At 52.6% G+C, this 18476-nt stretch overlaps 2 protein-coding genes across 4 annotated transcripts in view; one reads left to right on the top strand and one right to left on the bottom strand.

The window, feature by feature from the left end:
- The first annotated feature begins 1576 nt into the window (after window positions 1-1576).
- Window positions 1577-4790, top strand: LOC120650464. The gene is made up of 7 exons (XM_039927615.1): window positions 1577-2233; window positions 2336-2476; window positions 2560-2673; window positions 3097-3270; window positions 3828-3943; window positions 4030-4093; window positions 4186-4790. Exons 1-7 carry the CDS (start codon window positions 1784-1786, stop codon window positions 4198-4200), a joined length of 1074 nt encoding a protein of 357 aa, XP_039783549.1. The 5' UTR covers window positions 1577-1783; the 3' UTR covers window positions 4201-4790.
- Window positions 4791-5880: 1090 nt separating this feature from the next.
- The window catches only part of LOC120650463 (endoribonuclease Dicer homolog 2a-like), a 30423-nt gene continuing 17827 nt past the window's right edge, over window positions 5881-18476 (bottom strand). For 2 of the 3 annotated variants that reach the window (XM_039927611.1, XM_039927612.1), the window contains 4 exons: window positions 14634-14843; window positions 13879-14292; window positions 7060-7338; window positions 5881-6467 (listed from right to left, as the gene is read on the bottom strand). In XM_039927611.1, coding sequence (XP_039783545.1) covers window positions 6108-6467; window positions 7060-7338; window positions 13879-14292; window positions 14634-14843 — 1263 coding nt within the window. In that variant the 3' untranslated portion in view covers window positions 5881-6107. The remainder of the gene's footprint in view (window positions 6468-7059; window positions 7339-13878; window positions 14293-14633; window positions 14844-18476) is intronic. The other variant, XM_039927613.1, reaches the window with a different exon arrangement.

The raw sequence follows: 18476 nt of genomic DNA, 5'->3' as shown, positions 1-18476 counted from the left end.
TAGTTCGTGCTCATCTTTTTAGGTGCTAGATCTGGTTAATTAAGTCGTACTGAGTTTTTCAGGAGGTTTTGGTTAAGTGAGCCCTGTCTCAAAAGCTTTTGTGAGCCTTCCTTGGTCTGCAGTGAGTTTACTAAATTTTTAATAAACCCATCTCTTTCGAAAGGGGAAAAAAACAGTGCAGAATGCTGACGGCGACGGCCGTAACCCAACGACCTGCCATTGCCAGCATACAGATATACGTATCCCGGGTCGAAAGCAAAGCCGCCACTAGTGTAGTTGGTTTGGTTGGTTCTCGCTGTTCTTGAGGCGGCGGCCTAGTAGCATTTTCACCCAGGAAGGCAACAAAAACCAAACACCTCCACGAAAGCAACAGCAGAGCAACACGAGGCGAAACAGGAAAAATCCGGGGCAACACCACAGTTGCCGCACACGAGCAGCGACTCCCGGGCTCCCCCGCGCCTTGGTCTCCGGCCGTCCGCCGGCGGCGATCTCTCTCGTCCACAACCACAAGCATCGCCCGCGCGCCGGGGCACAAGACGTGTGGACATCGGCCGGGCCACGCCGACGGGGAGGTCGGCCGGTCTGCGCGTGGAGCGGGGCGGCTCGCGAGTGCCACACGATTTTGCGGGTTGTGTTTGTTGTATCTCGCGCGGAGAAGAGAAGCTGGCTGCCACGCGAGAGGTAACAGGGAAGCAGGGGCGTCCTACAGGGCATCCGAGCTGGCAGCGCCACCTGTTTTTTTTTCTTCTTCGGTTGGTGTGGCCGTGGTTTCGAGAGAGAAGACGGCTGATACTGGGCAGCCATTACCGACCAAGCATGCAGTTTTCCGAGCGGATGAGTCGTGACTCATCAGTGGGAGGAACCGTATGGATCATACCGCAGTTGGAAGGAAGAATGACAGTGCACGAGGAAAATGCATTTTAGAAGAAACAAAGCCTTCTATTCGCGCAACTTGTTGGGAGAAGATAACGAGACTGAGGGTGCGTTTAGTTCCCAAAAACGAAAATTTTTGGGTGTCCCATCAATATTTGACCAGATGTCGGGAGGGTTTTTCGAACACTAATTAAAAAACTAATTTCAGAACTCACTTGGAAACCGCAAGACGAATCTTTTGAGGCCTTTGATCGCATCATTAGCACATGTGGGTTACTGTAGCACTTATGGCTAATCATGCCCTAATTAGGCTCAAAAGATTCATCTCGTCGTGTACATCCAAACTGTGTAATTAGTTTTATTATTTAATTACATGCTTCATACATGTGTTTTAAAGGGGAGGTGAAAATTTTTGGGTGAAAATTTTTGGGAACTAAACGGCCCGGGAGCTTCGAGGACTTCGCAGCTTAATCCACTTCTAAGATCACATTTTGACTAAAAAAACAAACTGAAACAAAAAAAAATCCTCCCCCGTGGCCCACCTCGCTACCCAGAATCTTCCCCCGCGGGCCCACGGCCCGTCGGACAAGTGGCTCGCAATTCCTCCCCAAATTCCACCCACTCTCTCCCATCCCACCACATCCACAAATAATCCTCCTCCTTCTCCCTCGTCTTCTTCCGCGATCGATCCCCCAGAGCACCCCAGCGGGGGATCAGGGATCTCCCCCCAGTCTCCGGCGAGCGAGCGCGCGCGGCTCACGTCCACAGGGCCCGGCAGCAGTAGGCCCCGCCCCGCCCGGAATCCACAGGCAGCCGCGCGGCGTAGGTGGAGCCAGGATCACCAGCCCAGCGCCCGCGGATAAAAGCGCCAGCGCGGCATTGAGGCGGAAGAGGCAGAAGCAGAGCCGCGATGGCGGCGGCGGCGGCCGTGGCGACCGTGTCCTCCCCATCCCCCGCCTCCAGGCGGCTGCTCCCCTCCTCCTCCTCCGCGGTCCCGTCCCTCCTCCGGCTCCCGCGGCCGGGCAGGCGGCTCCGGCGCGCGTTGCGGGTCGTCTCGGCGGGGGGCGAGGCGGACGTGCTGCCGGGGCCGGGGGGCGAGGCGGAGGCAGCGGTGCCGGGGAGGCTCGAGGAGCCGCGGGACGAGCCGCTGGGGGGGAGCCAGCTCGACATCGGCGGGCTCGCCTTCCAGGGCGACGTGGGCGGGGGCTTCGCTGGCGGCGGGGGCGGGGCCGGCTCCGGGGCCTCCGGCGGCGGGGGAGGCAACAAGACGCTGGACCGCGGGATCAACACGGCCATCGTGCTCGGGGCCAGCACCTTCGCGCTCACCAAGCTCCTCACCGTCGACCAGGACTACTGGCATGTACGGCTCTTCATTTTGACTCCCTTCTTCTAGCTTTGATAGTTTGATTCTCGATTAGCAAGCCTTGATTTGGGAAGTTTGTATTGATTGGATTCTGTGCAGGGGTGGACGATCTTTGAGATCCTCCGGTACATGCCCGAGCACAACTGGTCGGCATACGAGGAGGCTCTCAAGGCCAACCCGGTTCTGGCCAAGATGATGATCAGTGGCGTAGTCTACTCCCTCGGTGATTGGATAGCACAGGTGCGTGCTCTGATCCACTTCCCTGGCAATATGCACCGTTGCAATGGTGTGATAACCAACTCTACTGCTGCTTATGCTTGCAGTGCTACGAAGGCAAGCCGATCTTTGATTTCGACCGTGCTCGGATGTTCCGATCTGGGCTTGTTGGGTTCACTCTTCATGGCTCACTTTCTCATTACTATTACCATATCTGTGAGGTAACCATTGTCGCGTTAACTTGTCAGCTATCTTGGTTCATTAAGTAGCAGTTGCCCATGTGATGCATATTTTGACCGCACCAAAGGTTTAAGGGAGTTGTTGATTTGGTGAATTGACTATACAAAGTGACCAATTGACAAGTGATCCCATCAACTGATTTGAAAAATAATGATGCCAGTTTGTGTCGGTTGACATGCTTAGATTCTCAAGTGAGAGAATCAAGTAATCAAATACATATGGTTAAAAGTTATTTAAGACTGATACGTACAAAGCCTTGAATTGGCGCAGAGTACCTTAATGAAAGGGTGGGAGTAGCGTTGAATCTGCATTACCGTGTGCATCCTTGTATTTTTAACAAATGGGAGAGCTAATATGCAGTCTACGGCAGACCTGAGGGAGTAAATATTTTTTTACGTTGACAGGCACTGTTCCCATTCAAGGATTGGTGGGTTGTCCCTGCAAAGGTTGCATTCGATCAGACAATCTGGTCTGCAATTTGGAACAGCATCTACTTTGTGGTCTTGGGTTTTCTTCGGTTGGAATCACCTACCACTATCTATAAAGAGCTCAAGTCCACATTCTGGCCCATGCTTACGGTAAGCAGCCATCTTTGAATATATGTGTCATCTTTCTTCAGTATGCAGAAGTAATTGGTGCCAAAAAAAATAGCTCTGTTACGCATGTTATTCTTTACTAATTGAAGTGTGTTTATGTGAGTTCTTTACTTGAGAATATTCCTAATCCTTGGGATGATTGTCCAGCTTCCCAGGTTCTGATCCATAGGTTGTGATATGCATATAATGTATTTGCTTCTGGCTTTGGGTAAAAAAGGATAACTTTTATAGACTGTTCACTTACCCAATAACTCATAGATTGAGCCAAATTTAATTAAATGAAGGTTAAAAATAGCAAACTCCTATTGTGAAACCTCCATATTGCTTATTCTATGCTTGTACTATTTTTGCGGGTTATTCTATGCTTGTACACCCCTTGGTTCACTATTACGGAGGTTTTCAACTGAATACATAGCAGGCTATAACCTGCCTGTTTCTTAATCATGTTCTTGCAAACATTTATACACCACCATATTCTATTTATCTGAATTTCTCCAATTATTACAGATGATAACATTTAGTTTCAATTGTTGTTGCAGGCTGGGTGGAAGTTGTGGCCTTTTGCGCACTTGATCACATATGGTGTGATTCCTGTTGAGCAAAGGCTTTTATGGGTCGACTGTGTGGAGCTAGTCTGGGTCACGATACTGTCAACGTGAGTTATACCATCGTCTTCTTCTAATTTTACCTACTGCAGGTAAACATAACAAACTAACCTACCCCCCCCCCCCCCCCCCCCAGTTACTCAAATGAGAAGTCGGAGGCAAGGAATTCTGATGGTCCGTCCACACAAGATGCTTCAAAGGTAAAGTATATCTATTTGAAGTCTGATGAGTCGTGCCAACATTCATCATTGTGTTATCGTGTTGATACTGAAAGGTCTTGCCTCCTTTTCAGGACAACTCTAGATAGCAACTAGAGACACCATGGAAGCAGCTTCCCGTTACATCGTTTCAGGGTTGATGTAAATTGTACAAGTTTTGCTGCAGCAGCTCTGCAGGTGTAACCATTTTCGTTCTTTTATGGATATACATGAAACACAAATTGTGCAGCATCTGCCAATTGTCATAGACAATTAGAAAGAAATTAGCTTGCTCCAGAACTGCCAATGAAATCGAGTTGGACAGAAATGCAGTAATCATGGACTCGTGGTCCTGGAAATTTTGCCGGTAATCATGGACTTGTGGTCCTGGAAATTTTGCCGGTTGCATGCCCGGACTCTTATGCTGGACTGCTAGTTATCAGTGTACGCACGAGATGCTGAACTGGTTTCTGAAAGACCAACTTGTTAAGACTTAAAGCGGCGGTTGCCACGTTGGCCATATGGGTTTTCTACCAAGGAAGCAAGACGAGCATTGAGGGTGGACAACTGGGGAGGTACCATGCTTGTTTGCTTTCACTTGAACCAAGTTTTCCTTAATGGAAAAACAAAGCGATTCTGTACAACTGAACAATCAGAAAAATAGAAAGGAAAAGAAAGAAAGAAACTCTAGTGCATGCAACTGCCTGTACACCATCATGTGATATAGAACATGCAGAAAAGTAGGGTGGGGTGGGGGGAGCTCTTGTACAGGTGGTAAACGCCAGTATGTGTTATGTATACTGATATGCAGCTGAATTTGGGTACCTTCCAAACCATGAAACCGACGTAGAGATGCAGCACATCAACATCTACCAGCTTTCCTCATGGCACTGCAGCCTTCACATGAGAGTACCAGATGTTGGGCAAAATTTGGAATTGACCGTGTTTTCTCCCACAGCTTTGTCTACAGATTGTAGTCGCCAACCATCCTTTTAACTTTAAAAAAGAACCCTGTTTTGTACAAACACTCGTTGAGTCGTTATTGTACTCTGGTGCATTTGGAAGGTAGGGATGCCCACGGTGGTGATGGATGCTCAGAGAACTGCTGACGCAAACCTTCGGACTTGATGTATTAAGAAGAATCTAGTAATTTAGCCAACCATTTACGTATATTTTCAGTTCTTCAGATGTCATTTTTTTCCACCTCTTTCCTTTTCTTATATGTAACTTTAGTAAAGTCTTTTCTTTGATGATGGTGCAAAGACAGACTTGGTTGCTTTTTGCCCGTTGCAGATTTTTTTTTTTTGAACATGCTGTCAAGTTTCACCCAAAAATATATAAAAATATGAAGTCATAAAACTTCCTCCATCCTATATTATACGCAATTTTTACTTTTCTAGGTAAGTAACTTTTACTATGTATCTAAATTTATGCTATGTCTATATAGATATATAGTGAAACATATTACATATGTATCTAAACAAATCAAAATGATCAGTAATTTAGAATGGAGAGTAGTATAACAAAGAATCATGGACGCAATGTCCTGAAATGTGAAAACTACATGTTAGATTTAAACCGCGCTGTAGGGGTGTAAATTGCTGGGGTGTAAATTGCTGACCCTTGCACCTCCAATTCTTTTTAATTCAAATATTAGTACTACTTCTGGGGTGTAAATGTGGTACAAATATTTGAACTAAAGAGAGTTGAAGGTGCTACCGCGTTGGTTTATCACACAAGCGAGATAAGCTGGTTAAAATGTATATCTGGGGAAGGAGATGAGCATTACGAGGGTAAACAATTGAACCTACCGTGCTCTCACTTGAACCAAAACAAAACATTTCTGTACAGTAAGAATGACTAGTAGCAAAAGTAGAGAAACTGTAGCGCGGGCACCTGTACTGTACAATTAATTGTCTGAGATATATATGCCCGTACTTCACTGATATGACATTTTCTGAACCATGAAACCTATACAAAAGTCTACTATGCAACTAAGAGATTCTAGTTAACATGATCACACCATTTGCAAATTACTTCCATCAGCAGCCTTCATATCTTTGAGGACGGCTTTGGCTGCCAACTTTTTGGCGTCATCCGCGGTTATGCCCCTCTGAGTGGCCTTGTATGCAGTCCCTTTGGTCTGCACTTCTGCGATTACTGATGATACTCGGTTATCATGAGTCACCGTGTAAGTAATGCTGTAAGCTTTGCTATTGCAAAATTCCTGCAGCTCTTTCACAGGGTCCATCTCCAGAGTGCCAGGGGTAGCAAGAGGTTCCAGTAACCGTTTCATGCTTCTCCAAACAATCTCTTTGTTGCACTTGCTGTCAACATATATTGCACCGGCAATAGATTCAATTACGTCGCCGAGAACCTGCATGTATGCAAATAAGTTATGCTACTCCAAAATGGAAAGAAGAAGAGGGAGCCATTTCCCAAGATTAATCAATATGTTATTTTGTCATTTTACATCTATTGTCTCCAAATGTGATAGACTACGATACCAGTATCCTACTATGTTCTGGCATCTTCATTTATTTATTTGTTTGGATCAAAGGCATAAGCACAGCTTTATAGAAAGCAAAAGACCATTTAGCTGGGGTTACCAGCATTACATCAAGCGCAAAACGATCAAATTCACAAGACTTGAGGGCATTTCATTAATCACATGCACCAACACCGATCTCAGTTTTAAGGCCTAACAGGCTAACAGCTCCGTCTGGCATTACTTAGGTTTGTTAGAGATACGTTTCTACTTGTTAGCACTTAGCACCTTATTCATCACCTGGTTAATAAGGTTAGTTTTTGTTACTTGCAGTAAAAAGCAAATTAAGAATTGAGGTAACCGGTTACTGCCACGTAGGCTAGGGGCCCAGTTTATCACATGCTCAAAAAATGCACTATTAAAGTGCTAAAAATCCACAATATCATCCACCCAGAAGGAACTGACAGTTGAGAAGATGAACCTTGGGTAGACCGATGCCAGCTTCCCAGCCATATGATGGACCTGAAAATGACTGCCCGAAAGTTTTAAGGTAGTCATCCATCCTATTGTACAGTGCAGATGACGAATGAAGAACATGCTTATGTAATCCTGCTTTAACTGCTGCATGAGCATAGCAATAGTTGTTCACAGAAGCAGATCTCAGATCTGTCAACAATTCTGGAGTGCATTCAGGGTACAGATGGTAGAAATAATCAGTGAAAATATGATCTAATACAGCATCTCCAAGAAACTCGAGCCGCTGCACAGGTGCATGAAGCTGTAAGTAACTCAATAAATCCATTAAATTGTCTATCACTGCTTGATACAAACTTCGATTTAGCAGAAACACGCAAAATATTGAAATTATGTATAGATGATACATAATATAAAGAAAAACATTCTTTCCAATGCTAATGTAGGAAACAATAAAACTATGTCTCTAATTTACTTTTTTTCCTAAGATGCATAGATAACTGTGCGAACTAAAATGTCCAGTGCTGTTATCATTTAAGACAAAAGCTTATTATTCAGTTCATGTAATGTAGTCACAAGAAATGCCAGATTGTTATTATTATGGACTATTGGGTGCTCCCATGGTGTTTATGCTCAACCATTACAGGCTCAGAAATGAACAACCTAACCTTGTATAGATCACTTACTACGCATTCTTTACAGCAGTGAATTGCCATAGAAACATATGCTTAAATATTAGTTAGTCAGGAAAGTAACCAATATAACATTAAAAAAGCAACAGAGGAAGATAACCCACCAAAGCACTGCAACTAAGGCGGTATTCCATTACCTGAACATTCCAGGGCATATGCCATTCCAGATCAACTCAAATATTTTATTGATATACACAATAGCGTATTTCATTACCTCAAGTTTTCAACTTGTTATTACTCGTATTTCAAATAAGAACTAATAGCATCCAGTACACTTCTTGATCCACCAAACATAACTGTGAGTTAAATCTAAACTTACTGGCTGCTCGAACCCCTGTACTTCTAGAATATTCAACACATACAGTTCAAGTTTGTTACAGTGCTTGGCATCCATTGTTATGAGGCCATGAATTATCTTCGAGTATAGACACCAGCAGACACCAACCTATTTGGGTGTGTCACCTAGATCACCAATCACCAAACTATTTGTTGGTGTATATGTGAGCCCATGTATAGAGGCCCATGTATAGGATCTATATATCCCACCCTACTAGGGTTTGGAGGAATACAAGCCATTATTCTCTCCTATATGGTATCATTAGCCTAGCCCTCTCTCTCCCTCTCCCCGGCTGCTGCTGCCGCCGCCGCCGCCTCCATGGCCGGACGGCCGCCGGCACCACCCCTCTCCTCCTTCCCTCCCCTTTCTTCCTCTGCTGCCTCTGCTCCCCTGTTTCAGCGCCTGCTCGAGGACACGCGGGAGGCCAGCGCTCCCCTGTTTCAACGCCTGCTCGAGGACGCGCGGGAGGCCGGCGCGCCCGACCTTAGGGACGCCGTCGCGTCCGCGAGGGCCGCGTCCGCGTCCCGGCCCCTGCTCGCGCCTCCTCCCACCCCGGCCGCTGCCGCCGCCACCCAGGGCGCGGGCGCGGCTGGCGGGACCGCCGCCGCCGCCCTGGGCGCGGGCGCCGGGGGAGCGGGTGCCGCCGCCGCTGCCCCTGCGGGCGCATAGCCCCCCCCCCACCCCCGGCTGCCCTCGTGGCCCCGTCTGCTCCGGCCGCGGGCGTGTGGCCTTGCCCGGGCCGATCTGCCACCAACGCGGTTGCTTGCGCGTGGGCTGCGGTCGCGGCCGGTGCCGCTCGCGCGGGTGGCGCAGGGGACGCGCCACCGCCGCCAGGGCCGCCTTCCACGTGGGCCTCCGCCCCCTGGGCTACCGCCGCCGCACCCTGGGCCGCCGCCCCTGCTCACAGCGTGGCGTGGCCCCAGGGCGCGTGTGCCTCCGCTGGCCACGCGCTGCCCCCTGGCACTGGATCCACGGCCCCTGCCGCCGCTCCTCTGTTCCAGGGCGTGCTCGCCGCCCCTCCTCTGTTCCAGGCAGCCGCCTCCTCCGCTCCAGGGCGCGGGCCGCGCAGGCCGCGTGGGCACCCGCCGCGCGGGCCGCCATCGCGCCCGCAGACCTGGCCGCCACCGCCGCGCAGGCCGCCTCCTCCCTCGCCGCCGCGCAGGCCGTCGCGCCCAGGGATCCCTCGCGGGCCGCTGCCTCCCTCGCCGTTGCGCAGGCCGTCGCGCCCGCCGCGCAGGGAGGGGGGGCCTCCTCCTCAGCCGCAGCCGGCGGCCATGCTCGCCACTGCTGCTCCCCTGTTCGCGCCGTTCTGGACCCCGCCCGCTCCACCCAGCCAGCAGCCGACCTGGCCTGGGGGGTGGGACCAGGCCGCACTGGCGCAGTCCTTCAACGCCATGGGACGGACGCCGCCGGTCAGCACCGAGTGGATCGCCGACTCGGGTGCCTCCTTTCACACCACCCCACATACCGGTATCCTCTCTTCTGTCCGACCCCACACTCCTCTTGTCCTTCTTCCATCATGGTTGGTGACGGGTCTTGCCTTCCTGTCACCGCCGTGGGTTCTGCTCCTGACTCTTTTCGTCTTCCCAATATCCTTGTTGCTCCTCAGATGGTTCATAATCTCCTTTCCATTCGTCAGTTTACAGCTGACAATTCTTGTTCCATCGAGTTTGATTCTTCTGGCCTCACTGTAAAGGATTCAGCCTCCCGGCGTCCGCTACTTCGGTGTGACAGCACGGGCCCCTTTACACCCTTCGCCTTCCTTCTTCCGCTGCACCACTCTCGCCTTCTTCGCCCTGGCCGTCTTGGTCTGCCGCTTTTGCCACGACGCCGTCTTCCACCACCTGACACCGCCGTCTTGGTCACCCTGGCTGCGATGTTCAGGCTCAGCTCAGTCGTAGTACCGATGTTCCTGGTACTAGAGCTCCTGCTGAGCCCCTCTGCCATGCGTGCCAGCTCGGTCGTCATGTTCGGCTTCCTTTTTTTTCTTCTTCGCATGTTGCGCATGCCTTTGATCTTGTTCACTGTGACCTGTGGACCTCTCCTGTTCTCAGCCTTTCTGGCTATAAGTACTATCTGGTGGTGGTCGATAATTTCTCGCACTACTCTTGGACTTTTCCTTTGCGCGCCAAGTCCGAGACCTTTCCCACCCTCCTCCACTTTTTTGCCTGGGTGTCCACTCAGTTCGGCATCACCATTAAGGCCGTCCAGTGCGACAACGGGCGGGAGTTCGACAAATCCACCTCCCGTTCTTTCTTCCTCTCTCGGGGTGTTCAGCTGCGTATGTCTTGTCCGTACACCTCTCCTCAGAACGGCAAGACTGAGCGGATGATTCGCACGACGAACGACGTCGTGCGCACCCTTCTGATCCAGGCCTCTCTGCCCCCACGCTTCTGGGCCGAGAGCCTCCACACCACCACCTACCTGCTCAACCGCCTTCCGTTCACTGCTTCTCCTGCTCCCACTCCACACCACGCTCTCTTCGGTACCCCTCCTCGCTACGACCACCTTCGGGTCTTCGGGTGTGCGTGTTACCCTAACACCTCCGCAACCGCTTCTCACAAGCTGGCGCCCCGTTCGACTCGTTGTGTGTTCCTCGGTTACTCCCATGACCACAAGGAGTACCGCTGCTTTGACCTCACCTCTCGCCGCGTCCTGATCTCCCGACACGTCGTCTTTGACGAGTCGAATTTCCCCTACTCCACCTCATCCACTCCTCCTGACCCCGAGCTAGTCTCTGTTTCCGACTGACCCGGTAGTTCAGCCACCGTTACCTGTTTGTCCTTTCCCTGCAGGTTTTCTCGGCGCACCGGCACCGCTTCCGGTGATCCCTGCTGCGCCGAGCGCGGCCCCGGTGCCCGCGGTCGCGCCACGCGCGGCTCCCGGACCTCCGGTCGTGCCACGCGCGGACCCGGTGTCTTCCGCTGCGCCACGCGCGGCCCCGGTGCCTTCCCCTGAACCTGCACGGTACGCTCAGCCGGTCCAGGTGTACCGGCGTCGTTCGGCGCCGACACCGGCGCCACAGCGGTACGCTCAGCCGGTGCAGGTGTACCGGCGTCGTTCGGCGCCGACACCGGCGCCGCCTCCTGCTCCCGAGCTCCTGCGACGCCTACACCGGAGCCGTCGCCGACGCCGCCTCCTCCGGCTCCCTCTCGAGCCGAGCCAGAGGTGTACCACCCGCCAGTCATCTATCGGGATCCTCGGCATATCCATCCCATGGTGACTCGGCGGATGGCGTCTCCGGCTGCGACTCTCTCCGCCACCGAGGGAGAGCCGCGGGTCTCTCCGGTACCCTCCTCTGTCCGCGACGCCTTGGCAGATCCTCACTGGCGTCGCGCGATGGAAGAGGAGTACGCGGCTCTTCTTGCCAACCAGACGTGGGACCTCGTGCCGCGTCCGTCTGGTGACAATGTGGTAACTGGCAAGTGGACCTGGACACATAAGCGTCGAGCTGATGGCACACTGGAGCAATACAAAGCTCACTGGTTCTCCGGGGGTTCACTCAGCGGCCTGGCGTGGACTATGATGAGACCTTCAGTCCAGTGGTGAAGTCTGCTACTGTGCGCACGGTCCTCTCACTTGCGCTTTCGCGCTCTTGGCCTGTGCACCAGCTGGACGTCAAGAATGCGTTTCTTCACGGCACTCTGTCAGAGACTGTCTACTGCTCTTAGCCAGTGGGATTTGTGGACTCGAGTCGTCCGGATACGGTCTGCCGACTCAACAAGTCTCTCTATGGTCTGAAGCAGGCTCCTCGGGCTTGTTACTCTCGGTTCGCCACGTTCTTGCTGACATTGGGGTTCACCGAGATAAGTCTGACACGTCTCTCTTCATTTACTGCCGTGGGGATGAGACTGCATATCTGCTGCTCTATGTCGATGACATTGTGCTCACTGTCTCCAGTCAGCTGTTGCTTCAAAGTGTCATCTCTTCTCTGCAGCAGGAGTACGCTATGAAGGATCTTAGTCAGCTCCACCACTTCTTGGGCGTCACTGTTGAGCCTCGCTCGTCTGGTCTTCTCCTTCACCAGCGGCAGTACACACTCGATATTCTGGAGCGGGTTGGGATGACTGATTGCAAGCCCTGCTCCACTCCTGTCGACACTCAGGCGAAGCTGTCTGCTGATCTGGGTGATCCGGTGGCTGATCCTACTGCCTACCGGAGTCTGGCCGGCACTTTGCAGTACCTCACCTTCACCAGGCCGGACCTCACCTACGCTGTCCAGCAGGTCTGTCTCCATATGCATGATCCCCGGGAGTCACATCTTGCTGCGCTGAAGCATCTCCTCTACGTCCGTGGCACAGTGGACATCGGCCTGATGCTTCACCGCTCGTCCTATGCTGAGCTGGTGGTCTACACCGACGCTGACTGAGCTGGCTGCCCGGACACTCGTCGCTCCACTTCCAGTTACGCCATCTTCCTAGGCGGCAACCTGGTCTCCTGGTCGTCCAAGCGGCAGCCGGTTGTCTCCCGCTCCAGTGCTGAGGCGGAGTACCGGGCTGTCGCTAACGGCGTGGCGGAGGCGTCCTGGCTACGACAGCTCTTGGCGGAGCTCCACAACCCGCTCGCCAAGAGCACGCTCGTCTACTGCGACAACGTCAGCGCCGTGTATCTCTCCACCAACCCTGTCCAGCATCAGCGGACGAAGCATGTGGAGATCGACCTACACTTCGTGCGCGACAGAGTCGCCATCGGTGATGTTCGGGTACTCCATGTCCCGACTACCTCCCAATTTGCTGACATCTTCACCAAGGGGCTGCCCTCCTCGACCTTCTCGGAGTTTCGCTCCAGCCTCAACGTAGCCGGTGGCTAGTTGTGGCTGCGGGGGGTATTAGCCCTTTGTACTCTATTTGTACTCTCTTCTTGTCCAGTCTTGAACACCGTTGCGTCGGTAGTTCAAACTGCGGGGGAGTGTTGGTGTTTATGTGAGCCCATGTATAGAGGCCCATCTAGAGGCGCATGTATAAGATCTATATATCCCACCCTTATAGGGTTTGGAGGAATACAAGCCATTATTCTCTCCTACACTATTAATATGCAGATCAAAGTCCCTAAGCTTGTCGGTTGTGCCACCTGGGTCCAAATATCAGCAATTAACAAATTCTTGCCTATGTGGCCTCTCCTTCCTTCTCTCCCTCCCAATCGCCAAAAGAGAAAAAGAAAAAAGATGGTCGGGTTTGACATGTGGGTCCTAATAGATTTTAAACTTTTTAAGTGGCTGTCATAGGGGCCCAATAGCAATATAAGATGGAAAAATTAGGTGACACGGATGCCATGTAGGGCTTGTTCGGTTGCATACGTTTCATTCCGGGCCGGGAATGATAGACACAATAAGAAATATAATAAGAGGATTGATTCCGGGTCTCTTGTTGTATCTATTGTAAGTTTATTTTGTTGCAAGTAGTTTTCGACACGGAATAAATCCGGGTCACTTGTTATATCTCTTATTGTTTCTATCATTCCGGGTCCGGAATGAAACCGTGTGCAACGAACAAGCCCGTAGGCAGATCAGCACTAAATAGTGATTTGAGCCTTGGGGAACGGTTAGTAAGTATATTGAGCTCATTCTGCAAATTAATAGTTCAGGGACCTAGATGACACCCCAAACAAGTTTATGGACCGCTGGTGAATTAATTAGTACACTGTCTTTCTACCATAAAATACGCCCTTCCTGTCCCCCACATTCAGGATTAAATGCAGGGGCATTATGGTACATTCCCCTGAATTTAATGCTTTTAACATGGCACCCTTACATACTTACGGTAACTAATAAAGAAAGTGTTTGGAGGCTTATATCAACCTGATAACATGCAGTAGTGCCAGCAATCTGATATGAACCATGTGTCAGCGCTTCCACCAGCAATGAAGGATCATTGAAATTATAGCAAAGCATCTCCTCCAAACTTCTCAGGTTAATGAAATCTTCAGACTTGATTGTAACTTTCCTTTCAACTGGCATGTTGTGAAATTCTATACCCATTCCTAAAGATTTTAGGAAAATGTATGCTGCCTGCTCACCAGAAGCACTAAGATAGGCCCCAATCAAGGCCTCAACTGAATCTGCAATTCTCTTACTTTTAATAGACGGTTTCAGTTTCCTCAGGCTATACATATTGGGATTTATGACGACAATTTTACTACTACCACATGTGTCATAGCCAAGCCCCGGAATGATCCATGTTTCTGGGTTGAAAGGTTCACTCCGAATATATCCCTGAAAACAAAGCAAAAGGCGCAACTATTGAAACCAGAAAAGGTACAGATAAATACTCTATACAATAAGAAAAGGCAAATAATTAACAGCAATAAGTCTTAACAGAACATTGGGGCACATTTCACTGGCCACTGATTACTAAGGAGCTATTAAGCAGCTTTTAAATATTTCAGGCAGCCTTGGAAGTTATATTTTGACACATCAATATTTAAAAAACTAATATTTTGATTGAAAGGAATATTTGGACAATGGATGTCGGAGGATTTGGGATCGTTGATTATTAACCAAGACTTAATGCACTACAAAATACATAAGACTCCCAACCAAGAAGTAAAGAGTACCACAAGATTGTTACTGCAGGCCAGCTGGCATAAAGCTGCATTCGAAATCAAATTTTTCTTCATCTTGGTTAGCACTCCCTCATGCTGATGTTTGAATTTGCTAAAAAGGTATTGAGTTGAAATATACTTGAGGAAAGAATCCCCTAGTGTTTCTAATGATTCCTGCGAAAATTCCTCTTGGCAACTTTTTGTCGTTAGTGCTTCCAGAATCTGCAAGTCATTACATAAGCGATGAACATAAAGAAAAGTCTTGTACAGACAGAGTGCATAGAGGATAATATTCATGCTTCTGACAACAAATGATAAGCCTCTGGCATCCCAATGCTTACTGAAAAGGGGAATATGAAGCAACTCTTGTATCCAGCATGTTAATCAGCTTTTAAGATACCTCTGATCCAAATATAAGTCCATTAAGTCAAACCTTTTTAGCTCTGACCATCAATAGCTAAAAATTCAAAAAAATGTAAAATATTGACAACAAAGGTCAACATTCTTAGGCCCCGTTTGTTTCCGCTTATAAGCGGATTCTCGGTGAAGAAAAGCGAAAAGCCCACCCAAACATCTCGATTAAAATCCAATTGTCTGGAACGCCGCTTCCCTCGGAATCACGGAGACAACGTGAACCACGATTCCCACCAACGCGTCCCCGAGCTCGCTTCGCTGGTAAGCGAGGGGCTTTTCCTTGCTGCCCTCCGTCTCTCTCCCCGACGTCCTTCCCCGCGCCCCTTGCCCGCCGCCCCTCTCCCAGCGCGCGCCGCCCCTCTCCTGTTGCTGCGCCGCCCTCCCTCCCTGCTGCTGCCGCGCCGCCCGGCCGCCCCTGCTGCCGCGCGGCCACCCACCCTCCCCTGCTACGCCGCCGCCGCCGCCCTCCCCTGTTGCTGCCGCGCCAGGGCCGAAGCCGCTTTGGTGTTGGTGTATATTGAGCTCATGTGTGTAGAAGCTCATCTAGAGGCCCATGTATAGGAATTATATATACCTACCCTTCTAGGGTTGGAGGAATACATCCATTATTCCCTCCTACATGGTATCATTAGCCTAGGGTTAGTCTCTCTCTCTCCTCTCTCCCAGCCGCCGCCGCCGGCGCCTCCCCTCCCCTCCTCCTTCCCTCCCCTTCCCTCCTCCTCCTCCCCTGCGCCAGGCGCCGCCTCCTCCCCTGCGAGCGCCGCCCCTGCCCCTGCTGCAGCCCGATCCGGCAGGGGCCGCGGGGAGCCCTGCGGCCTCCGTGCAAGCCGCCGCGCAGGACGCCAACTGCGCCGCCGTCGCCGCCGGGAAGCAGCCCGCTGACGCCGCGCCAAATCCCGCGTGGTCTGGACTCGGGATGTCTCCCGCGGATGCGCCGCTCGCCGCCGCCGCCCTCCGCAGGCAGCAGGCCGACGCCGCTCTCGCCGCGGCCCTCCTCGCCGCCAAGTCGGAGGCTTCGGCGGCCCAGGAGCGGGTCCGCGTGGCAGCCCTCGCCTGGGAGCGCGAGCGCGCCACGGCCGACGTCCTCTCTCTCCAGGTCGCCGGGGCGGAGCGCTTCCTCCGCGTCTCCTCCGGCCAGCCCGTCGACCCCGAGCACGGCGCCTCTTCCTCCCACCAGGCCCCGCCCGCTGGATCTGGAGCCTGGTACGACCCGACCGACCCCATGGTCGCCCAGCTCCACCTCCAGGACACCGGCGTCCAGAACATCAGAGCCCTGGTCTCCGTCCTCCTCGACCCCGCGTCCTCCTCCTACGGCCGCTGGCGGGACTAGGTCCTCCACACCCTCCGCCGCTACGCCCTCGACGACCACGTCCTCGCCGATCGAGACGCGGGACGTGGCGTGGCTGCGCCTCGACAGCGTCGCCCTGTCCTGGATCTTCGAGACCATCTCCCTAGATCTTCAGGACCTCGTCAGGACCCACGGCGGCACCGCGCGGCAGGCATGGGTGGCGCTCCGCGCCCTCCAGCTCGACGCCACCTTCCGCACCTTCGTGCCGGGGGACCTCTTCGTTGGTGAGTACTGCCGGCGGATGAAGGGCATGGCCGATGCTCTTCACGACCTCAGGGATCCGGTGTCCGATCAGGTCTTGGTGCTCAATGTCCTGCGTGGTCTGAGCAGCACCTATGACCACCTGCTGGATCGCCCGCCAGAGGCCCTTCCCCTCCTTCCTGCAAGTCTGCGACGACCTCGCCCTCGAGGAGATCACCAGGGGTCTCGCGCCCGGATCGTCCTCGTCCACCACCACCGCGCTCGTCGCTACTCCACCGGCTTCCTCCGCCGCTCCTGCCACCTCACTCATTGGTGCTGCTCCCGCCGGGCAGACCGGAGGTGGGGGGGCGTGGACGTCGGCGGCGGGGGGGACGTGGCGGTGGTGGCCCTGCTTCTGGGGGTACCGGTACCGGTGGGGTCGTCGGGGCACGCCGACTCCGCCAACTCTGGCTCCCGCCCCTGCCCTTGGAGGTACGCCCTGGCAATCCTTCAGCAACCCATGGTCAGGGCGCATCTCGATGTGGCCGTTCTAGGGTCCGGGAGGGGGGCCTCGTCCTCAGCTCTAGCCGGCGGCCATGTTCACCAGTGTTGCTCCCCTCTCCACGCCGTACTGGACCCCGCCCGCTCAGCCCAGCCAGCAGCCGACCTGGCTTGGGAGGTGGGACCAGACCGCTCTGGCGCAGTCCTTCAGCACCATAGGACTGACGCCGCCAGTCAGCACCGAGTGGATCGCCGACTCGGGTGCCTCCTTCCACACCACTCGTGATGCCGGTATCCTCTCTTCCGTCCGACCCCCACACCCCTCTTGTCCTTCTATCATGGTTGGTGATGGGTCTTACCTTCCTGTCACCGCTGTGGGTTCTGTTCCTCGTCTTCCTAATGTTCTTGTTGCTCCTCAAATGGTTCACAACTTTCTTTCCATTCGCCAGTTTACTGCTGACAACTCATGTTCTATCGAATTTGACTCTTCTGGTCTTACTGTGAAGGATTCGGCTTCCCGGCGTCCGCTCCTCCGATGTGACAGCCCGGGGCCCCTTTACACTCTTCCGCTTTCTGCTTCCGCTGCTCCGTCTTTAACTTCTTCTTCGTCTACTGCCTTTGCCGTGACGCCTTCTTCCACCACCTGGCACCGCCGGCTTGGACACCCCGGCCGCGACATTTTGGCTCAGATCAGTCGTAGTACCGATGTTCCATGTACTAGGGCTCCTGCTGAGCACCTCTGTCATGCGTGCCAGTTAGGTCGTCATGTTAGACTTCCGTTTTCTTCTTCTTCGCATGCTGCGCATGTTTTTGATCTTATTTACTGTGACCTGTGAACTTCTCCTGTACTCAGCATGTCTGGCTACAAATATTATCTGATCATTGTTGATGATTTTTCTCATTACTCTTGTATTTTTCCTTTGCGCGCCAAGTCTGAGACCTTCCCCACCCTCCTCTTCTTTGTCTGGGTGTCCACTCAGTTCGGCCTCACCGTTAAGGCCGTCCAGTGTGACAACGGGCGTGAGTTCGATAACTCCACCTCCCGTTCTTTCTTCCTCTCTCGGGGTGTTCAACTGCGTATGTCTTGTCCGTACACCTCTCCTCAGAACGGCAAGGCTGAGCGGATGATTCGCACGACGAACGACGTCGTGCGCACCCTTTTGATCCAAACCTCTCTGCCCCCGCGCTTCTGGGCTGAGAGCCTCCACACCGCCACCTAACTGCTCAACCGCCTTCCGTCCACTGGTTCTCCTACTCCCACTCCACACCACGCTCTCTTCGGTACCCCTCCTCGCTACGACCACCTTCGAGTCTTCGGGTGTGCGTGTTATCCTAACACCTCCGCCACCGCTTCTCACAAGCTGGCGCCCCGCTCGACTCGTTCTGTGCTCCCCGGTTACTCCCCTGACCAC

This window comes from Panicum virgatum, chromosome 9K (assembly GCF_016808335.1).
Source record: "Panicum virgatum strain AP13 chromosome 9K, P.virgatum_v5, whole genome shotgun sequence".
Lineage (NCBI taxonomy): Eukaryota > Viridiplantae > Streptophyta > Magnoliopsida > Poales > Poaceae > Panicum > Panicum virgatum.
This window is presented reverse-complemented; position numbering and strand designations above follow the sequence as displayed.